The sequence below is a fragment of the Tauraco erythrolophus genome, chromosome 2 (assembly GCF_009769465.1).
Source record: "Tauraco erythrolophus isolate bTauEry1 chromosome 2, bTauEry1.pri, whole genome shotgun sequence".
Lineage (NCBI taxonomy): Eukaryota > Metazoa > Chordata > Aves > Musophagiformes > Musophagidae > Tauraco > Tauraco erythrolophus.
This window is the reverse complement of record NC_141466.1, coordinates 66,193,930-66,209,901: the sequence shown is the minus strand read 5'-3', so window position 1 is coordinate 66,209,901 and position 15,972 is coordinate 66,193,930. Positions and strand designations below refer to the sequence as shown.

The window sequence follows — 15,972 nt, the reverse complement described above, 5'->3', positions numbered from 1 at the left end:
ATTGATAACAGCAATGCTGTCATGTGCCATTCAGAAAGGAAATCTCACTGTTATAATAATGTTACAAAGGTGGAAAGTTCGAAATGGGTTGGCCGATGTTCTGTGGAACGCTCAGCAGCATTCCCTATATATTGCAAGAGACAAGAGAGACCAGCTTCCTTTTCCATTGCGAAAATGGGCTCCAGCATCTTCTCGCTCTGCCTCGTGCTTCTATTATGTTATGCTTATGGTACTCCAGTCTCTGTAAGTAGAATCATGATTTCTATAGGCTCCTCTCAGTCCAGAGACATCTCCTACCTTATACAGGTTGTATTTTATTCTCTTCCAGGTCGAGTTCCTCTCCAATGAACCTAGTAAGTGACCTGTGAGCTGTTTCAAGTTTTGAAGCATTTTCTTCTGCTTGCTGTGTGCTGCCACATCTGAATACATAATGTTTTCTCTGTCTTGCAGCAACAGATGCTGAGGCTGGTGAGAGAATCAAAGACATTCCAGACATAAACTTAGGTGAGTTCATACCTAAATTCTCATAAGGCCTGAAAAATTGTGAGCAAAATGCTGAATTTTCAGTATTGTAAAATAGATGTAAGTGACTGATGGTCAAGTAGTTCACGGTAACAAGAGAAATAGTAATTAAGTGAGCTCTGAATTACCTTCCTCTGGCTATGACACATGAATCTATCCCAGGATTGTAACCCTATGTAAACAAGGGATGCAGATGTCTTTCACTTCCGAAGTATGGACGGATTCATGGTGTTAAAGCAGTAACACACTGTATCAACTAGAAAGGCTCTGGAGTCCCACCAGCATTATCCACCCCCATCTCTATATGATTTTTATAAAGTTTCACAAAGTGGAAAATAGCTTAAATGTTTTTGAGCTTCTGTATAAGTAGTAAGAAAATCATATGCAAAAGACACAACACACCGTACTGTCTTCCTCTAATTTTTAAATTTTTTTTTGTAATGCAAATTTCCATATATCCTTTGATGGTGCACTATATAATATTCTTCCTGATGCATTACTCAATATTACTGTATTCTCTAGAGCATTATCTCATTGTGTGACTGTTGACACTGCCTGACAGCAAGCAAGAGGTTATCAAACTAGACATGAATAATGGTGGCCAACATTGCCACCACCAAAAATGCAGATACTGCTGAGTAGTAAATACTGAGTAGAAACCTACTGTTACTTTTATGCTTGTCTCTATACTTCAGTGTAAAGAGACTGGTCTTGTTATTTTTCTGTAAATGCCTGAGAATATTAACCTTGTATAAGCAGGCTCAATATGGTTTATGAGGTGAAATACATTTGATATTTCATTTACATTATCTTTCATAAAATTGCTTTTCAGCTGCCGGACTGGATCTCTTTCAAGGTGATATCTTGCTCCCTGTAAGTAATCAGAATTCTGTATCTATCACTTGTACTAATTGTAATTTTGGTACAAATCAGCCCATCTCCCCACAACAGATGCATCACCAGCTATTAATTCCCTTTTCAGCGAAATCAGCGAAATGCCCTAAGAGATGAGACCTACAGATGGAATTTCCCAGTTCCCTATATTCTCGGTGATGACCTAGGTAATGCAGATACTTTATTCAGATTTTAGCTCCAATACTTATTTGCACTGGAGTCACTGTGATAAAAAAGTTTGCCTTTTTTAGCTCTCTCACATTAAAATTCACTAATAATTAGACTGCTTCTTTACATCAAAACCATTATTTTTTCTTCTACAGCCATCATAACAAAACACCATTTAGTCAAATTCAGTAATTTTTCTTTTAATTTTTCTTTTGGTGCCATACTTACACCTGTGCGCATACCTTACCTCTCCAGGGTGAATGACCTGCAGTGTGTTAAAGGTGCTTTCCTGATGTATGTTTTCCAGATCTGAATGCCAAAGCAGTCATTCTCCAGGCATTTGAAATGTTCCGTCTCAAGTCTTGCGTTGATTTCAAGCCATATGAAGGAGAGACAACCTACGTATTCTTTATAAAAGGAAGCGGGTAAGGGTTATATCAATTTCTGTTTAGTTTTTCTGTGTAGAATCAGCTGGGAATTCATTCCATCTGAGTTCAGAAGTCTAAAAGTTCAGTCTAAGTTTGTTGTCGGCAGAGAAAAAGAGGCCACCAAGAAAGCAACCCATCTTACCTTCTTAGACATAGAGCTTGGAAACAGCTGCCTCCCTCTGCTGACTGCACAGGATATTTAGATGATGAACTAGGAACGGACATCTGATGTTTGGATGGTTACTCTTTGAGGAGGTCAATCCCAGCATCACAGGGTTTTCATCAACTGCTTCCACTTTCCTGCTTGGAGTTGTTTGTCCTTTCAGTGGTGGGTGAAAAAATCACCGTATACATTCTCTTAACACACTAAGAATGCACATAACCAGAATTTAGACTTTGGAATCTTTGGAAGACAGATTAAAACCAAAAAGCTGTGGAAAGCCAGTTTATTGTAATATTGCTATTGTTTTGACATGGCTCTTCTTTAATGAAAGGTTCTCAACATTTGAAAGGATTTTATATTCAGACATTCAGGTTTTCAGGAACTGGGAAGATTTATTTTATTTCCTACATCTAAACATGTTTTGAAAAAACATCTGGAAGAGCACAAGTATCTTCTCACTATATCAGCTGTGAATATTTCTTGTTCTCCTAGAACTTCATATAGGCCTATGGGCACTGGTACTTCTACCCTCAGCTCTTCCTTGAGTAATATGTCCTATGACACTTCTCTTACAAGACTGCAAGCACTGTGATTTTTGAAAAGTTGGTGCTGAAGAGCCTGGTACTGGAAACTCCCTGGTAGCAGCTATTCAAGAGATCATGGGCCCAAAGCTCTTTGTTTTCAGTACCCTCATTAGTGTGTTTAGACCTCCTTCAACAAACTTGACCTGACACTGCTTTGCGATGTGCAAATGAAGCTACAGTCCAAGAAGATGCTCTTTAGCATTTGCCTCTCACATCACCCTTGGGCTACCCTAAAAAGTTCCCAGTGAATTGCCTGAGGAGCCACAGATGAGGGGCTGGACCCTCACAGGAAAATGTAATTTCACATTTATGGCCAATGCATTGTATAGTTGCTGTTAAAAAGAATCAAATGCTGCTATTCTAAATCCTCCTAGATCTTTTCTTTAGCTGAAGAGATTGCAAAAAAGCTCAGTCTATCTCAATGAGTTTACTCTTTCAATATGTGTATTATGTTTCTTGACACATTTCTTGGCAAAATGGCTGCTGTCACTGGATCGCCAAGATCAAGAATGAGCTTGTCTAACACAGAGGGTAAGGAAAATGCTGGTTTCGTGCAAGTGAGAGCACGTATGTTTTTGGGTCTTAGTCTTTCAGAGTAGAGTACCTGTAGAGTATCAAGGCATCTGGCAGCATCTAAATAATGATTTATGTTACTCCTTTTATATTTAAACCTTGTTTGATAGTACTTGAAATCCAGTGAGCAAACTGAGAACTTAAATACAGAGAAGAAAACTCTACTTAACAGACCATAAGATCTCTCTCCTTCTCAGGTGTTGGTCCATGGTCGGGGACCTACAGACTGGACAGAACCTCTCTATTGGGTCAGGGTGTGACCACAAAGCAGTTGTGGAACATGAGATCCTGCATGCTTTAGGATTTTACCATGAGCAGTCAAGGACGGACCGGGATGACTACGTGACAATCTGGTGGGATGAAATTATTTCAGGTGGGTTTTGACCTTCAAGTCATATTTTATAAAGTACAGATTCCTCAGTATCTTATTTCCACTCCTAGATTTTAAGACCTTCTTAAAGATACAATTTTAGAAACACTGGGCCACACCTGAGACCACTGTAAATCAATCTGTAGATGTAGCAGGATTTTGATACAAATTCTCTGATCAAAGACCAGGGACTGTCTAAGGCTAGAACAGAGATGCTCTGCTTGGAAGTCAGAGGACTTTATTTCCCCTTGGCTCCAGGACTGGCCTGCTCTCTGATTTTGAGCAAATCACTTCCCCTCTCTATGAGTCTGTTTTCTCTTTCCGTGTAATGCGAATTGCAAACTTGGTGATCTCTGGTGGTGATGGGATCATCACTTTGGAATGGTGATCTTTGAGGTGGCTCTTGTTTAATCAAAGGTCCTCTCAAAATCTGAAAGGTTTTTATACTCAGAGATTCAGACTTTCCTGAAACTGGAAGGAGTTACTTTGTACATGAAGAAGACTCAAAGTGATTAGATCAGATGGAACTCTTGTTCCCAGTGGTGGTGCTTTGTGATGCCAGTGATGGTGCCAATGCAGCAAAGTTGCCCTGCCATTGCTCCTGCTCTGTGTGGACAAACTGATCACTTCAGTCTCCAGGGTTATACACTCACCGTCTTTGCAAATAAGTGAAAAATAAATGAAAAATAGTCATCAGAAAGGAACAAAATTCAGGGAATGCTATATTCTCTTTTGGATAGATAAGAGCTGCTGGTACAAGCAATTTCTGCTGACCTCTAAGACTAGTATCTGATATTTTGAATTGCTCCAAGTTGAATGGCCTTGTGTATTGTTACTTGCCTCTACCCTGTAATTTGCAGTGTCTTCTGGGGTGGCTGAGCAGTAGATGGGATGTGGGTATTGATTTTGCAGACCATTATTTTTATTGTTACGAGCAGCACTAAAACCAATTCATCTTATTACTTACTTAGTCTAATCTCGAATCACGGTGACGAAGATGATTATGATGTTAATAGTACCTCGACTCTGACTTTTGGGCCTCTTTTTGCTGTGCACTGTAACTAACCACCTCCAAAGCAAGAAGTCTTACAATGTACTTATAAAGCACTATTGTGAGCTCCGTGGTGTACAGAGGTATGGAAAAGCTCGACGAAACAGTGCCAGTTCTCTGTGTATTCTTTTTTTTTTTTTTTTCAAAAAAATATATATCATTGAATCCTCTCAACTTATCCGTGGTGGATTCAGTAGCCACAAATCTGGAACAGCAACAAAATGATACAGATGATAGACTTCAGTGTGACACTATTCCGAATGGTGTCCTGGGGCTGGCCTAATATAATTACAGTCAATTCCTATATTCTCTAGGTTTCTATCCATGCTATAAAAGCTCACTTTCCAGTTAGGCAAATTTATTAAGTAGAAAACTTCTGCTTAAGCTGTTTGAAAGATGTCTGCTCTGCTAAAGGGGAATAAGGCTGGTATGACTGTGCTCTGTGTGTGTTTGTGAGCGTCCGTTCCCGCACTAGTGATCTGCAACCCCGTATTTAATAGTATGATAGCAGTTTTTTGCCATAATATGTGTTCATAAACTGCAATGCAGATAGCTGGCTGGTAAGAGATCCTCTGTGCATGTTGCTGTTAACAGAAAAGCTAATAAACCAATTAGGCTTGAGAAAAAACACACAGGGCAGCCTAATGGAACTGCCACCTTGCTGTTTGGTTTATTTCTGTTAAAAAGACATAGAAGTTACCCTTTGCCTGGTAATGATCTTAAAAGCCAGCCTCATTCCTCATGCCCGTGTCCTGCCAAGACTTCTTCCCCAGATATAAAAAGTGATAGCATTTGATTAGAAAGATTCTCACCCTTTTTGATAAAAGGTGCAATTCAAGTATCTGTAAAAAAACAATCCCAAGCTTTTATACAATCTCAAGCCCTGAACTGAAGACCTTTGCACCCAGAATGAACTTGCAGAAGGGAAGGGCAGTCTTTACACAGAGAAGCTGTAATTATCCACCAGCGCAGTCATGTGTTGATTGTTCTTGGAGAAAGAATGCCAAATCTTATGGAAATATTATCTGTTGTTGGAAATGCTGGCAATCTCTCTCTACTTCCATACCAAAGTATGTGAAATGGCTCAATCTCTCTGCCTTAGCAGACACCTTCATAATGAAAAATTTTCTCCAAGGACAACTTATTTCACCAAGAAACCATGAGAAACATGTTTCCAAAAGACATTTCAACAGAGATATCATAGCAATATTGTCAATATCAAGGAAAACCATCTTTTTCTTTTTTTTTTTTTTCCACGAGATTCCTAATGTGTTCTTTGCTTCAAAGAAGAACACAACCTGAGGCACTCCAGGACTGTCATACCTGTCCCCTTAATCACTAGGGGGCTCCAGGGCCTCTCCTTGTCCATGTATGATTTAATATCCTGGGAAATATTTGCATCAATATTCACAGGCTCTGGAATGGAGTACATTAGTCCTTGAGTTTAATCCTTCAGGATGCATACCGATAGACCATCTAATCTGACCTCCTATGTATTCTACTCTTTACAGCTCATTGATATTTGATTTTGAATTTACTGAAGTCACGTGTGAGAGTGCAGATCTGCAATCTAAAGACACTGCTTTGTTGTCCAAATGACTTCATAAGCAAATCTTGATAAGTTTGAATATTTTATTGTAAAGTAACTACTTTCTAAAAATGAAGCGCTTTTATGTTCTTTTACCAGGCATGGAGCATAATTTTGAGAAGTATGATGACACTGTCATCACTGATCTGAACACCCCCTATGACTATGAATCAGTGATGCACTACGCACCGTATTCATTTAACAAAAATGACAGCATCCCCACAATCACAGCGAAGATATCAGCATTTGATGACATAATTGGACAACGTCTAGACCTCAGTGAGATTGACCTGGAAAGACTGAATCGCATGTATAACTGCAGTAAGTCATTATTTAACCATGGCAAACTGTTCCTTTGTTTATACTTGAGCCTTGTTTGTTCACCTCTCTTATGCCTCTAAAACCACAAAAACTCCTCTTAGGTGCTCTTAAGGAGGTATAGGAGAGGACCTGTGGTGTAGACCCTCAAACTGTTTATTCTCGCCTCATCCCTTTCTCTGACTCTGTTAACTGTCATTACTTTTGTAGAAGTTCGATTAGTCAATGAAAGTCAATCCATTCACATCCTTTCTTCTGTGTTGCTCGTAGGGGTTCAGACATTTGGTTGTGTTCTGCTGGTGTGTGAGCAGCTTCATTGTGCTTTTGTGAAGTGAATGCAGCTGTACTTTGTCTTCCTTTACTGACATTTGGTCTTAATTAGATTATAGGTAATAATCTAATAACCACAACCTGGTGTAGTGAAGGGTTTCCCTGCCCATGGCAGGGGGGTTGGAACTAGATGATCTTTGAGGTCCCTTCCAACTCTAACCATTCTATGATTCTATGATTCTATTTTGCACCTGAGATTGGCTAAGTCTAGAGTCCGACACCATCTAGTTGGTTGCTAAGCTGGTTGAAGATATTATCACCACATGTAATTGTTAGCGAGAAGATATTGTGCTCAAGGATCTGTCAACAGAAGCATCAACTTGCTGGCAAACTCAGCTGAACCGGCCTAAGGTAACTGGGTGGACTTTGCTTGAAGTGGAAGAATAGTGCTTATGCTCATCAAGCAGACAAGTGAGCCATGAAGAACAATAATCTCCAGCTGAGGAATGGTTAAATATACCACAACCACTGTTCACAGAGTGACTTGTCTCTCCAAGGCTCACAAGCAGGCACAAAGACAGCCACTATCAGTTGCTGTGTTTCAGCTGCTGCATGGGAATTTGTTAACCTTCTGCAAAGTGGTCAAATGTTGTTACCTTTATTCAGGGAATCCCTCCAGGAATCAAATATTTCCTCTTTTGAGTCTTTGGGCTCACATCTGCTGTGGGTTGTCTTCTCTACATGATGACTATACTTGTGTAAACAAAACCTCCCAAAATTAGAGCAGAAATTTTAATGAGATACTATTTTGGAGGTAACCATATGTGCATTTTATTTCAGCTTCATCTCACACTTTTTTGGACCAATGTTCTTTTGAGCTTGAAAATATCTGTGGTATGATTCAGGGCACCAGTGATGATCTAGACTGGGTCCATCAACAGAGCAGTGCTACAGGGCTGGAAGACCACACATTTTCTGGGCGCTGTACAGGTAAAACAAAGTAACAGAACACTTTCCTATGGAAAAGGGAAAGTAACGATTCCTGTGCATGTTTGTACCGATCTGTGTGCTTTAAATATAGCATCTTTAACAACTTCTCTCAACCTGTCATTGTAGTCAGCCCTTGAGAAAACCCAGCACTGGCTACTCTGGAAACAGGATTAAATGACTATATTTAAGACACTACTCAGTAAACATCCAAGTTGTAATGCTTCCCGTTAAGCAAAAGGCCCTTTTTCTTTTCATGTGTCTTGGCCTTGTGAGCATGAGTTTATGGTTGCACTTGTGCCCTCAGTAAGCTTTTTCAACATAGTGGAATGTTCTCCACACCAGCAAGATAAAAGGGGACAAAGAACAATCTTAGAGACCTTTAAAATATAACCTAGAAAAGAATTTACTGCAACTTCCAAAGTCTGAGTAAGCATTGTTACCCCACAATAAGAATGAAACAGCACTCAGAGCCACTCATAAATCTCAGGTTTGCAAAGCGAATGATAAGTTAAACTCGAGCAGTGCTTGTGCTGGAGGTAGAAGAAAGTTGCAAAGTGTTTTATGATAGGAGTTTAGGGACAATTTTCACACGGTAATTTTGCAATTTTTTAAAGGAAGAAAATCCCAAAAAGGGTGGCGTCAGCCCCAGTCACAGTCTCAGGGTGCTAGTTTACAAGTGAGAATAAATATTAAATCCCAACAGGGAGTTCTGAAAAGCAAGGACCTAATTTGTCATTATTTATACAAGGTAAACTACTACAGACTGCAAAAAAAATAATTACTTTTGTGATAAATTTTGCCTAAGTACAGACTGAAGGAATCCTGGCTTAAAGCACATTCAGTTATGCTTTGTTACTCTTTGAGAAGGGAAAAATTTGACTTGCTGCACTCAGGAGTAGACTATTCCCCTTATGTGACCCACCCACTGGAAAGAACAGATCTTCAACCTCTTATAATGCTGGTACTTGTTGATCAGGTTCAAGAATGCAATATAACCCAGGAAAACCATCTGACAGCTTCTAGAAGTAAATATTTCCAACCCTCATCTGACTTTTTCAATTCTTTCTCTCCTTCTTTGTCCCCATATAATATAATTGTAATGGAAAAATAATTTTGCTGAGTTGTTTGAGATTATCAGATAAAATCCAGTTTGTCGAAAGTAAGCAATTGACTTGCACTTGCACTTTAGCATCTAATGACTCAGTACAAAACAAGTATTGCCGGTATTTGAAGTTAATGGAGAGAGGTAGATGCCTCTGAGGATCTCCAGAGTGTCTAAATGGATTGCATGAGTAGAGAGTGCCTCTTCTTTGGAGACCTTCAAAGGGTTGTTGACTCCACCAGGAATTTAGATGGTTTTGGAGGACTGGTTCTGCAGTTATCTCAAGAGGGGGCAAATTTAAGATTTCCAACACAGATGGGTCGTATTTTGCCCAAACAGTTTGGAGAATATTCCCCTGATATGGTTAGAGTGAACACAATAAACAGCTCGAATAGTTCCACTAACCATGCAGGTGGCCATACTGCATTTATGGAGCCCTAGGTTTAACTGATGTCACCCCAGATGTTAGCTTGGACAAGAGGCCAAGGAATCAGCCCCAAACAGAGGAAGCTTTCACACCATAGCTAAAAGAATTTCACTTGTTAATTTAATCATAAACTGTAATGAATAATGAAAGAGCAATGCAATACAGATAAGACATGACAAGTCCATGTGATACCAAGGTAAGATATGTGTGCAAATGGTGAATCCCCTGTAAATACAAAAATAAAAGTAGACATTTCAAATCTAAAGTAAAGAACACTTCAGAAAATGTTAGTAGGAAATTAAGCCACAGGGACAGAAATTCTTAACTAATTTCCCCAAACAGGGAAGCTGAGTTTTGAAAAGTCTTTGGGCAAGATGTAAAAAAGAGCTTCTTCACATTCAAGGTCAGGAGAGTGCTAGTTCTGTGTCCAACTCTTTTTTTTTTTTAATCTTCACCATTGATAAGAAATTATCTTACTCTTTACAAGGTAACATATGATTTCTAAGATTGCATCTTCAGATTATCTTTAGTATAAATCAAGTTAAAAATATATTTACTAGTTACTTGTAGTCAGCATTGAATCCTCTGTCTCATATCTCTGACATCCCTGAGGAACCACCTTCCGACTAGACCAGCTAATGCAAAATTGACATGAGCTGCCAGCAATGAGTTCCATATATAAGATAAACTACTAGTCCTGCTCTTATCCTGATCTATCTTGGGTGGTTATCATATACTGTTTCATCTACTGTTCATGTTAAGTACTACGCTTGCCTACTAAAGGAGTGGAGTTGAAATGTTAAATTTACACCATGCAGTTAGAAGGAAATCTGGGAAGAGACAGTGACACTACACTTTCTTCACAGATGCTGGCTATTTCATGTACTTCGACACCAGCTCTGGCACGGCAGATGAGGTAGCAGTCCTAGAGTCTCGAATTCTTTATCCAAAGAGAACTGAGCAATGCCTCCAGTTCTTCTATAAGATCACAGGAAGCCTTTCTGATAAGCTGATCGTCTGGCTTAAAGAGGATGATGGCACTGGAAACATTCGCAAGTTGAGGAGAATTCAAACCTTTGAAGGTAATTCTGGAAATACAAGGAATATATAGAATATTGGGGGAGGAAGAGTTGTCTTACTGAGTCCATGAACACAGTGGATTGGCTCAGAAATCAAAAGATTTTCCCAAAGGTACAAGAATATCTTGCAATCCAGCTAAGGATTTTGGTACTACATGAGAGCATTTAGCAGTTAAACTGTGGATTGTAATAATGCAATTTAGGTATTCCACAGCAGAAGTCACAATGTTCCTACTAATGTTCTGTTTCATTCAGTGGTTGATAGTGACCCCAAACTCTGCTGGAGATAGAATGACTAGATATCTACTGGCTGTTGTTATGACAGTGGGCTGCTCAGATGTAAATACTTGTACTCATCTGCAGTCAATAAGAATCCCAGCCTGATTTTTATATGATTGGAAATATAAAACCATATGTAATTTTGGAAATGTGAACTGAGTTCCTGCTTTGGGTCATTTTCAGCCACTGTAGCACTATGTGTTTATGAAACACTGGAACACGTTGTCCAGAGGAGTTGTGGATGCCTCATCCCTGGAGGTGTTCAGAGCCAGGTTGGATGAGGCTTTAAGCAACCTGGTCTAGTGGAAGGTGTTTCTGCCTATAGCAGGGGGGTTGGAACTAGATTGTCTTTAAGGTCCCTTCCAACCCAAACTATGATTCTATGATTCTATGTTGTCAAAACCCAAGACCTGTGATAACCTGCCTATATCAAGCTGCAGCAGTTTGCAGGGAATGATAAGTCCCTGGAAAAGTGGCAGTAACAATACTAACACATTGGGTCATAGACTCCCATCCACCTATTATGTCTTGGCCTTTAGCCTGTTGCCCTTTATACTACAGACAGTCATTCATTAACGTGTGAAGATGACAAGGCAACGGGAGAAGATGTTTCATAATATCACTAATCATGCTGATGGCAATGTTTCGCTTTCCTTTTACCAAAGCGGATAATGACTATGACTGGAAAATTGCCCACGTAACCCTCAACGCTGAGAAGAAGTTCCGTTACCTCTTCCAAGGACTAAAGGGTGACACCAACTCTTCATCTGGTGGTATTGCTATCGATGATGTCTCACTGACAGAGACCCCCTGTCCCACAGCTGTGTGGGTCATTCGGAATTTCAGCCAAATCCTTGAAAACACATCAAGTAGTGTTATTCAAAGCCCTCGTTTTTTTAGCCCTGAGGGTTACGGTTTCGGCATAAGTTTGTATCCCCACGGCAGTGTCAGTGGCTACAGTCGCATTGCCTTTCACTTGTGCAGTGGAGAGAATGATGGTGTTCTGGAGTGGCCAGCTCTGAACCGCCAAGCTGTACTCACAGTGCTGGACCAGGACCCTGATGTTGTGAAAAGGATGTCCTCAAGCAGAAGCTTTACCACAAGTGAAGACCATGTTAGCTCAGGTAAGTGGTGTCTACCTGGAAGAATGATGAAAATGAAAGCCAAAGAATCTGAGTAGGATTGAGGGTAGGACTCAGAGTTGATCAGCTTTGGCTGCATTTCTCAATTCGGGACACTTGCCTGTGTATGACTTTCCTGTGCATGACTCAGAATTCCTGTCTGCAAATGATTATCTAGTATGAAAAGTGACACATAGAAGGTTAATGTTATTATGAACAATCCCTGCGATATCCGAGTTTGACTCTAAATGCAGAGCTCTTCTAAGAGCTGGCAATTCCCATTCTACCTGTGGTTTGCCCATTATGATAGGTGATATGTCACCACAGGATGGTGCAATGCCAGCAGGGTGCTGTATTCCATTACTAAATCAACAATAATTTAAGTTAAAACTGCATTTTGGAGGCTTGGTTAACTTGACATACATGGTCTGAATGCACAGGGTTCACATTGTAGCTGCGTTTAAGAAAAAAATACCTGAAAACACCTGTGGGATCAGTCTGCAGCATTTGAAGCCTGTCTTGCTGGGCTGGGTGTAGACTGCAGATTACGAACTCTTTCACACAGGGACTACCTTTTAAACACAGGTTTATGTAGCATGTAGCACCATAGTTCCACATCCAGCCCTAGGATTTCCCATGAATGTGTTAATTTAAAGAAATAAGAACAACATGACAATACTGAGTTTGGTACAGAATAAAATACTAGGAATGATTCTCCAACCCTCTTGACTTTTTCCAGTGGAAGTTCAGTATGCACTTGTTTAGTAGGAGATTTTAAACCCTAGGTATGAGTATGTTTAATGGAACCATAGCAATGAACAAAATCTGCTAGACTCTAAACCACAGGTACTTAAAAACTGGTGAGGGAGCGTTCTTACGTAGGAGGGACCTCTTAGCTGGTATAACGAGGAGGACACTTGCGTTTGATTAGTCCTCAATGAAAGGAGAGTTGTGGAATTTCAATGCCCTCACGTAGCCTAAGAGTCCTCACTCAGGCCATATCTAGCGATCTGCTGGCACTCATAATTTGTCAGCCCTCTATGACTTATTTGGGCATTTCAGCTCTGAACTTGATTTTACAGCACAAATCTCATTTAACACTGTGATGCACAAAAAAAAGTCATGTCCAGCTGCAGAATTTTGTGATTCTTATTCGTCACTCATATTCTCTTTGCAGCTGCTAACGGATCCTTAATATGGGAGAAACCATCAACTGTTGGACAATTTGATGCCTCATGCAATTGCTATAGAAGCGTAGCCTTGGGGTGGACTAGCTTCATATCTCACAGCCAGTTGAGACGGAGAAACTTCCTGAAAAACGATGACTTGATTATTTTTGCAGAATTTAATGGTAAAGATACTCTTCCTGATTCTCCTTACGAAAGTAAAAGGATGATCCTGTCTATTTTCATACATTCAAGTTGCCACCTGTCTCTGAGTCCTCTTCTAATAGGGATCAACTTTTAAAAGCCTTTCTGTGTCTTAGTTTCAGGTGGGTGACGCTGACTAAAGTGATTGTGAGTTCAGAGGAATCTAAATGGCAATGATGTACTAAAGTTAACTTCTTAGACACCTTTAAGCACCCTAACCAGTAGCTATGTACATTTCTAAGCACTGAACATACTAAGAGGCCTTCCTCATTGTGTTCATTTTCAAACAGAACAGCCACATTTGGCATAATTTTTCAAAGTACAGAATACCACTGGTTTGCCTGACTAGTTTCTTTAATTTCAGTATTATTTTCTATATTGTGCTTTAACTATGCAGAACTTGCTGTGGTATGGCAAGAAATCTGTAAAGGACAAATGGACAAGGGGTACCCTGGAGTCCACAAAGCAGCCTATCAGCCTCTGGTATGAAGAATACTATATATCGCAACACTCACTGTTATCTGATGTCTTTCTCCTCGCTTTCCTTTTTTAAAAGACATAATTTACCTCAATAACACTGAAGTCTCTGTTGAATCTGAACAATCTGCCCTCGCGGAAGGCCTCATTCTTGAACGGAAGAAGAGAGCAGCCCTGGATACGGAGCCTGTCCAAGACCAGCTGTCTTATCTGCAAGACCCATGTGACCCAAACCCTTGCCAGAATGACGGAATCTGTGTGAATGTGAGAGGAAGAGCAAGCTGCAGGTACCATGGACCTCTTCCCTGCTTGCCTTGACTTTTTTCTGAACCAAATGATGCAGCTAATAAGTATTCAGAGCTACAGACCTCAGAGGTCTGAACTGCTAGGATTTCAAGGAACAGTAGGAACAAAACACTTCACTGCAGTGACTGGTTTCTACTGACAGTCATAAGGGGAGGCAAAGAAATCCCATTCTGTGGTGCTTCCAGGGGATGTAAATAGCCTCCAAACAAGGTGGGGATGTTGTGATGTGAACCCATCTAATGGGAACTGCCCATTCAGGATAGTGAGTGTGAGGACCTGGAGGCGGGCCTATAGGGCAGGACAAAACTCCTGATCCATGTGAATCTGTACTTTATTTTCCCAGGTGCTCATCAGGACAAGCCTTCTTCTTTACGGGTGAGAGGTGTCAGTCAAGGCAGGTCAATGGGAACATCCTGGGAATGACAGTTGGTGGAATTGCTGGAACCATTGTCTTAACCATCGTTCTCATTTCCATGATGGCTAGAAGATAAAGAGCTGCAGGAGGATAAATCTCAGCCTGACATTTTTCCATAGTTCATAAGACCTCAGTTTTCAGTGATAAATGATGAATGCAACTTGTAGAAGACCAGCCAGCATATGGATGAAATGCTCTATCCACAGCTTGGCAGCAACCTGCTTACTCTGTAGGACTTAGCAGTTGAAGAACATCATGTAGAACTGCTGTCTAGTGCAAGATCATACACTGCCTTTCTTGTGTATTCTTTGAATGTTTTGTTTCTTCATTCAATAACAAGTGGTAGTGCTCAGAGTCCATGCATTTACTCTCAGCCACAGTTCAAACTTAGATTAAATAACTGGTAGAACCTCTCAAAACACTGGAAAAAGTCACACAAAAGCATATATATTAAGATTCTAGAAATGTTCCTATAGAAATTACTCAAGAAATCTAAAGGGTACAAATCCATAGTTATGTAATTCAGTACATCAACACTCATTTTCCAAGAAGCCGTGCTGGTTTACAAAGGCCGAGTAGCTATTACATGCTGTTCAGAGTAAATGACTATTATGTATTTTTGGCCAATTCTCTAGGAGGGAAATAATTTCATATTAAAGTTAGTCGTCTTTCTAGAAGACCTCACCACATAAGGTTTTCAAATATTCAAGTGTAAATCTATTCTCTGGACATAATCCAGAGTTCTTTTAAACATCTATAAATTTCAGCAGGCGGCAGATGAAATTGGAACAGATCATCAGTTATCATAGGATTGTATCTCTAGCGGTTACCATTAAATTCATATCCCTTTGGAAATCACAAGTCAAGAGCAGGAGTGGGAGTGTAAAAAGATGAAGATTGTGTCTGTGGTACTGGTGGGTACTGGATAAGGTGTTAACACCCTAGAATTTATTGCAGATGGCAGGAAGTAACTGATCTAGTATGTCCCAATATCTCTGCTTCCAAGGGCTCTAACAGTTTCCACACTTCAAACTTTGTTACCCAGGTTTTCTCTGAAGGCAGTTTCTTGCTTTCTGCATATTAGAACAGAAGGAGTTCAGAATGCAAATGGTAAAAAACCGCAGAGGGTGGTGCTACCCTTGTATTTATTAGATAGCTGTCGCAAGGGATGACAGACAAGGGAGAATTCCCTCTTGTGGCAGTAGGTTGTACACAGGGAGACGATTTCTGCTTGTTTTTACACTTGGTTTGATCCTGGTGCTCGAACTCGTCCCATAAGTAAGGACATCCTAATCATGGTGTATTTAATTAAGGCATTATTGACAAGTTAATACTCAATCCCTCTTATGCTCTGCATTCTCTGAAATAAAATCAAAACAAACAATTACATCAGCTTCTCCTGCAACATATCTGACTATCTGGCTAGATCCCACCACAGGTGAAAGATTGTTACAGATCTGATTACCTTCTGCCAGCT

At 40.1% G+C, this 15,972-nt stretch overlaps 1 protein-coding gene across 3 annotated transcripts; it reads left to right on the top strand.

The window, feature by feature from the left end:
- Positions 1 to 159: 159 nt before the first annotated feature.
- MEP1A (meprin A subunit alpha) lies at positions 160 to 14,571 on the top strand. Of its 3 annotated transcripts, XM_009980616.1 has the most exons (14): positions 175 to 243; positions 329 to 353; positions 451 to 504; positions 1,355 to 1,395; positions 1,505 to 1,583; positions 1,892 to 2,009; positions 3,530 to 3,705; positions 6,441 to 6,662; positions 7,770 to 7,919; positions 10,315 to 10,530; positions 11,472 to 11,930; positions 13,105 to 13,278; positions 13,854 to 14,061; positions 14,424 to 14,571. In XM_009980616.1, exons 1-14 carry the CDS (start codon positions 175 to 177, stop codon positions 14,569 to 14,571), a joined length of 2,139 nt encoding a protein of 712 aa, XP_009978918.1. The 3 variants fall into 3 exon arrangements, with proteins under 3 accessions (XP_086479834.1, XP_009978918.1, XP_086479819.1); XM_086623708.1 differs by lacking the exon at positions 329 to 353 and having other exon boundaries at positions 160 to 268; positions 457 to 504; XM_086623693.1 differs by lacking the exon at positions 329 to 353 and having other exon boundaries at positions 175 to 268.
- Positions 14,572 to 15,972: the final 1,401 nt, after the last annotated feature.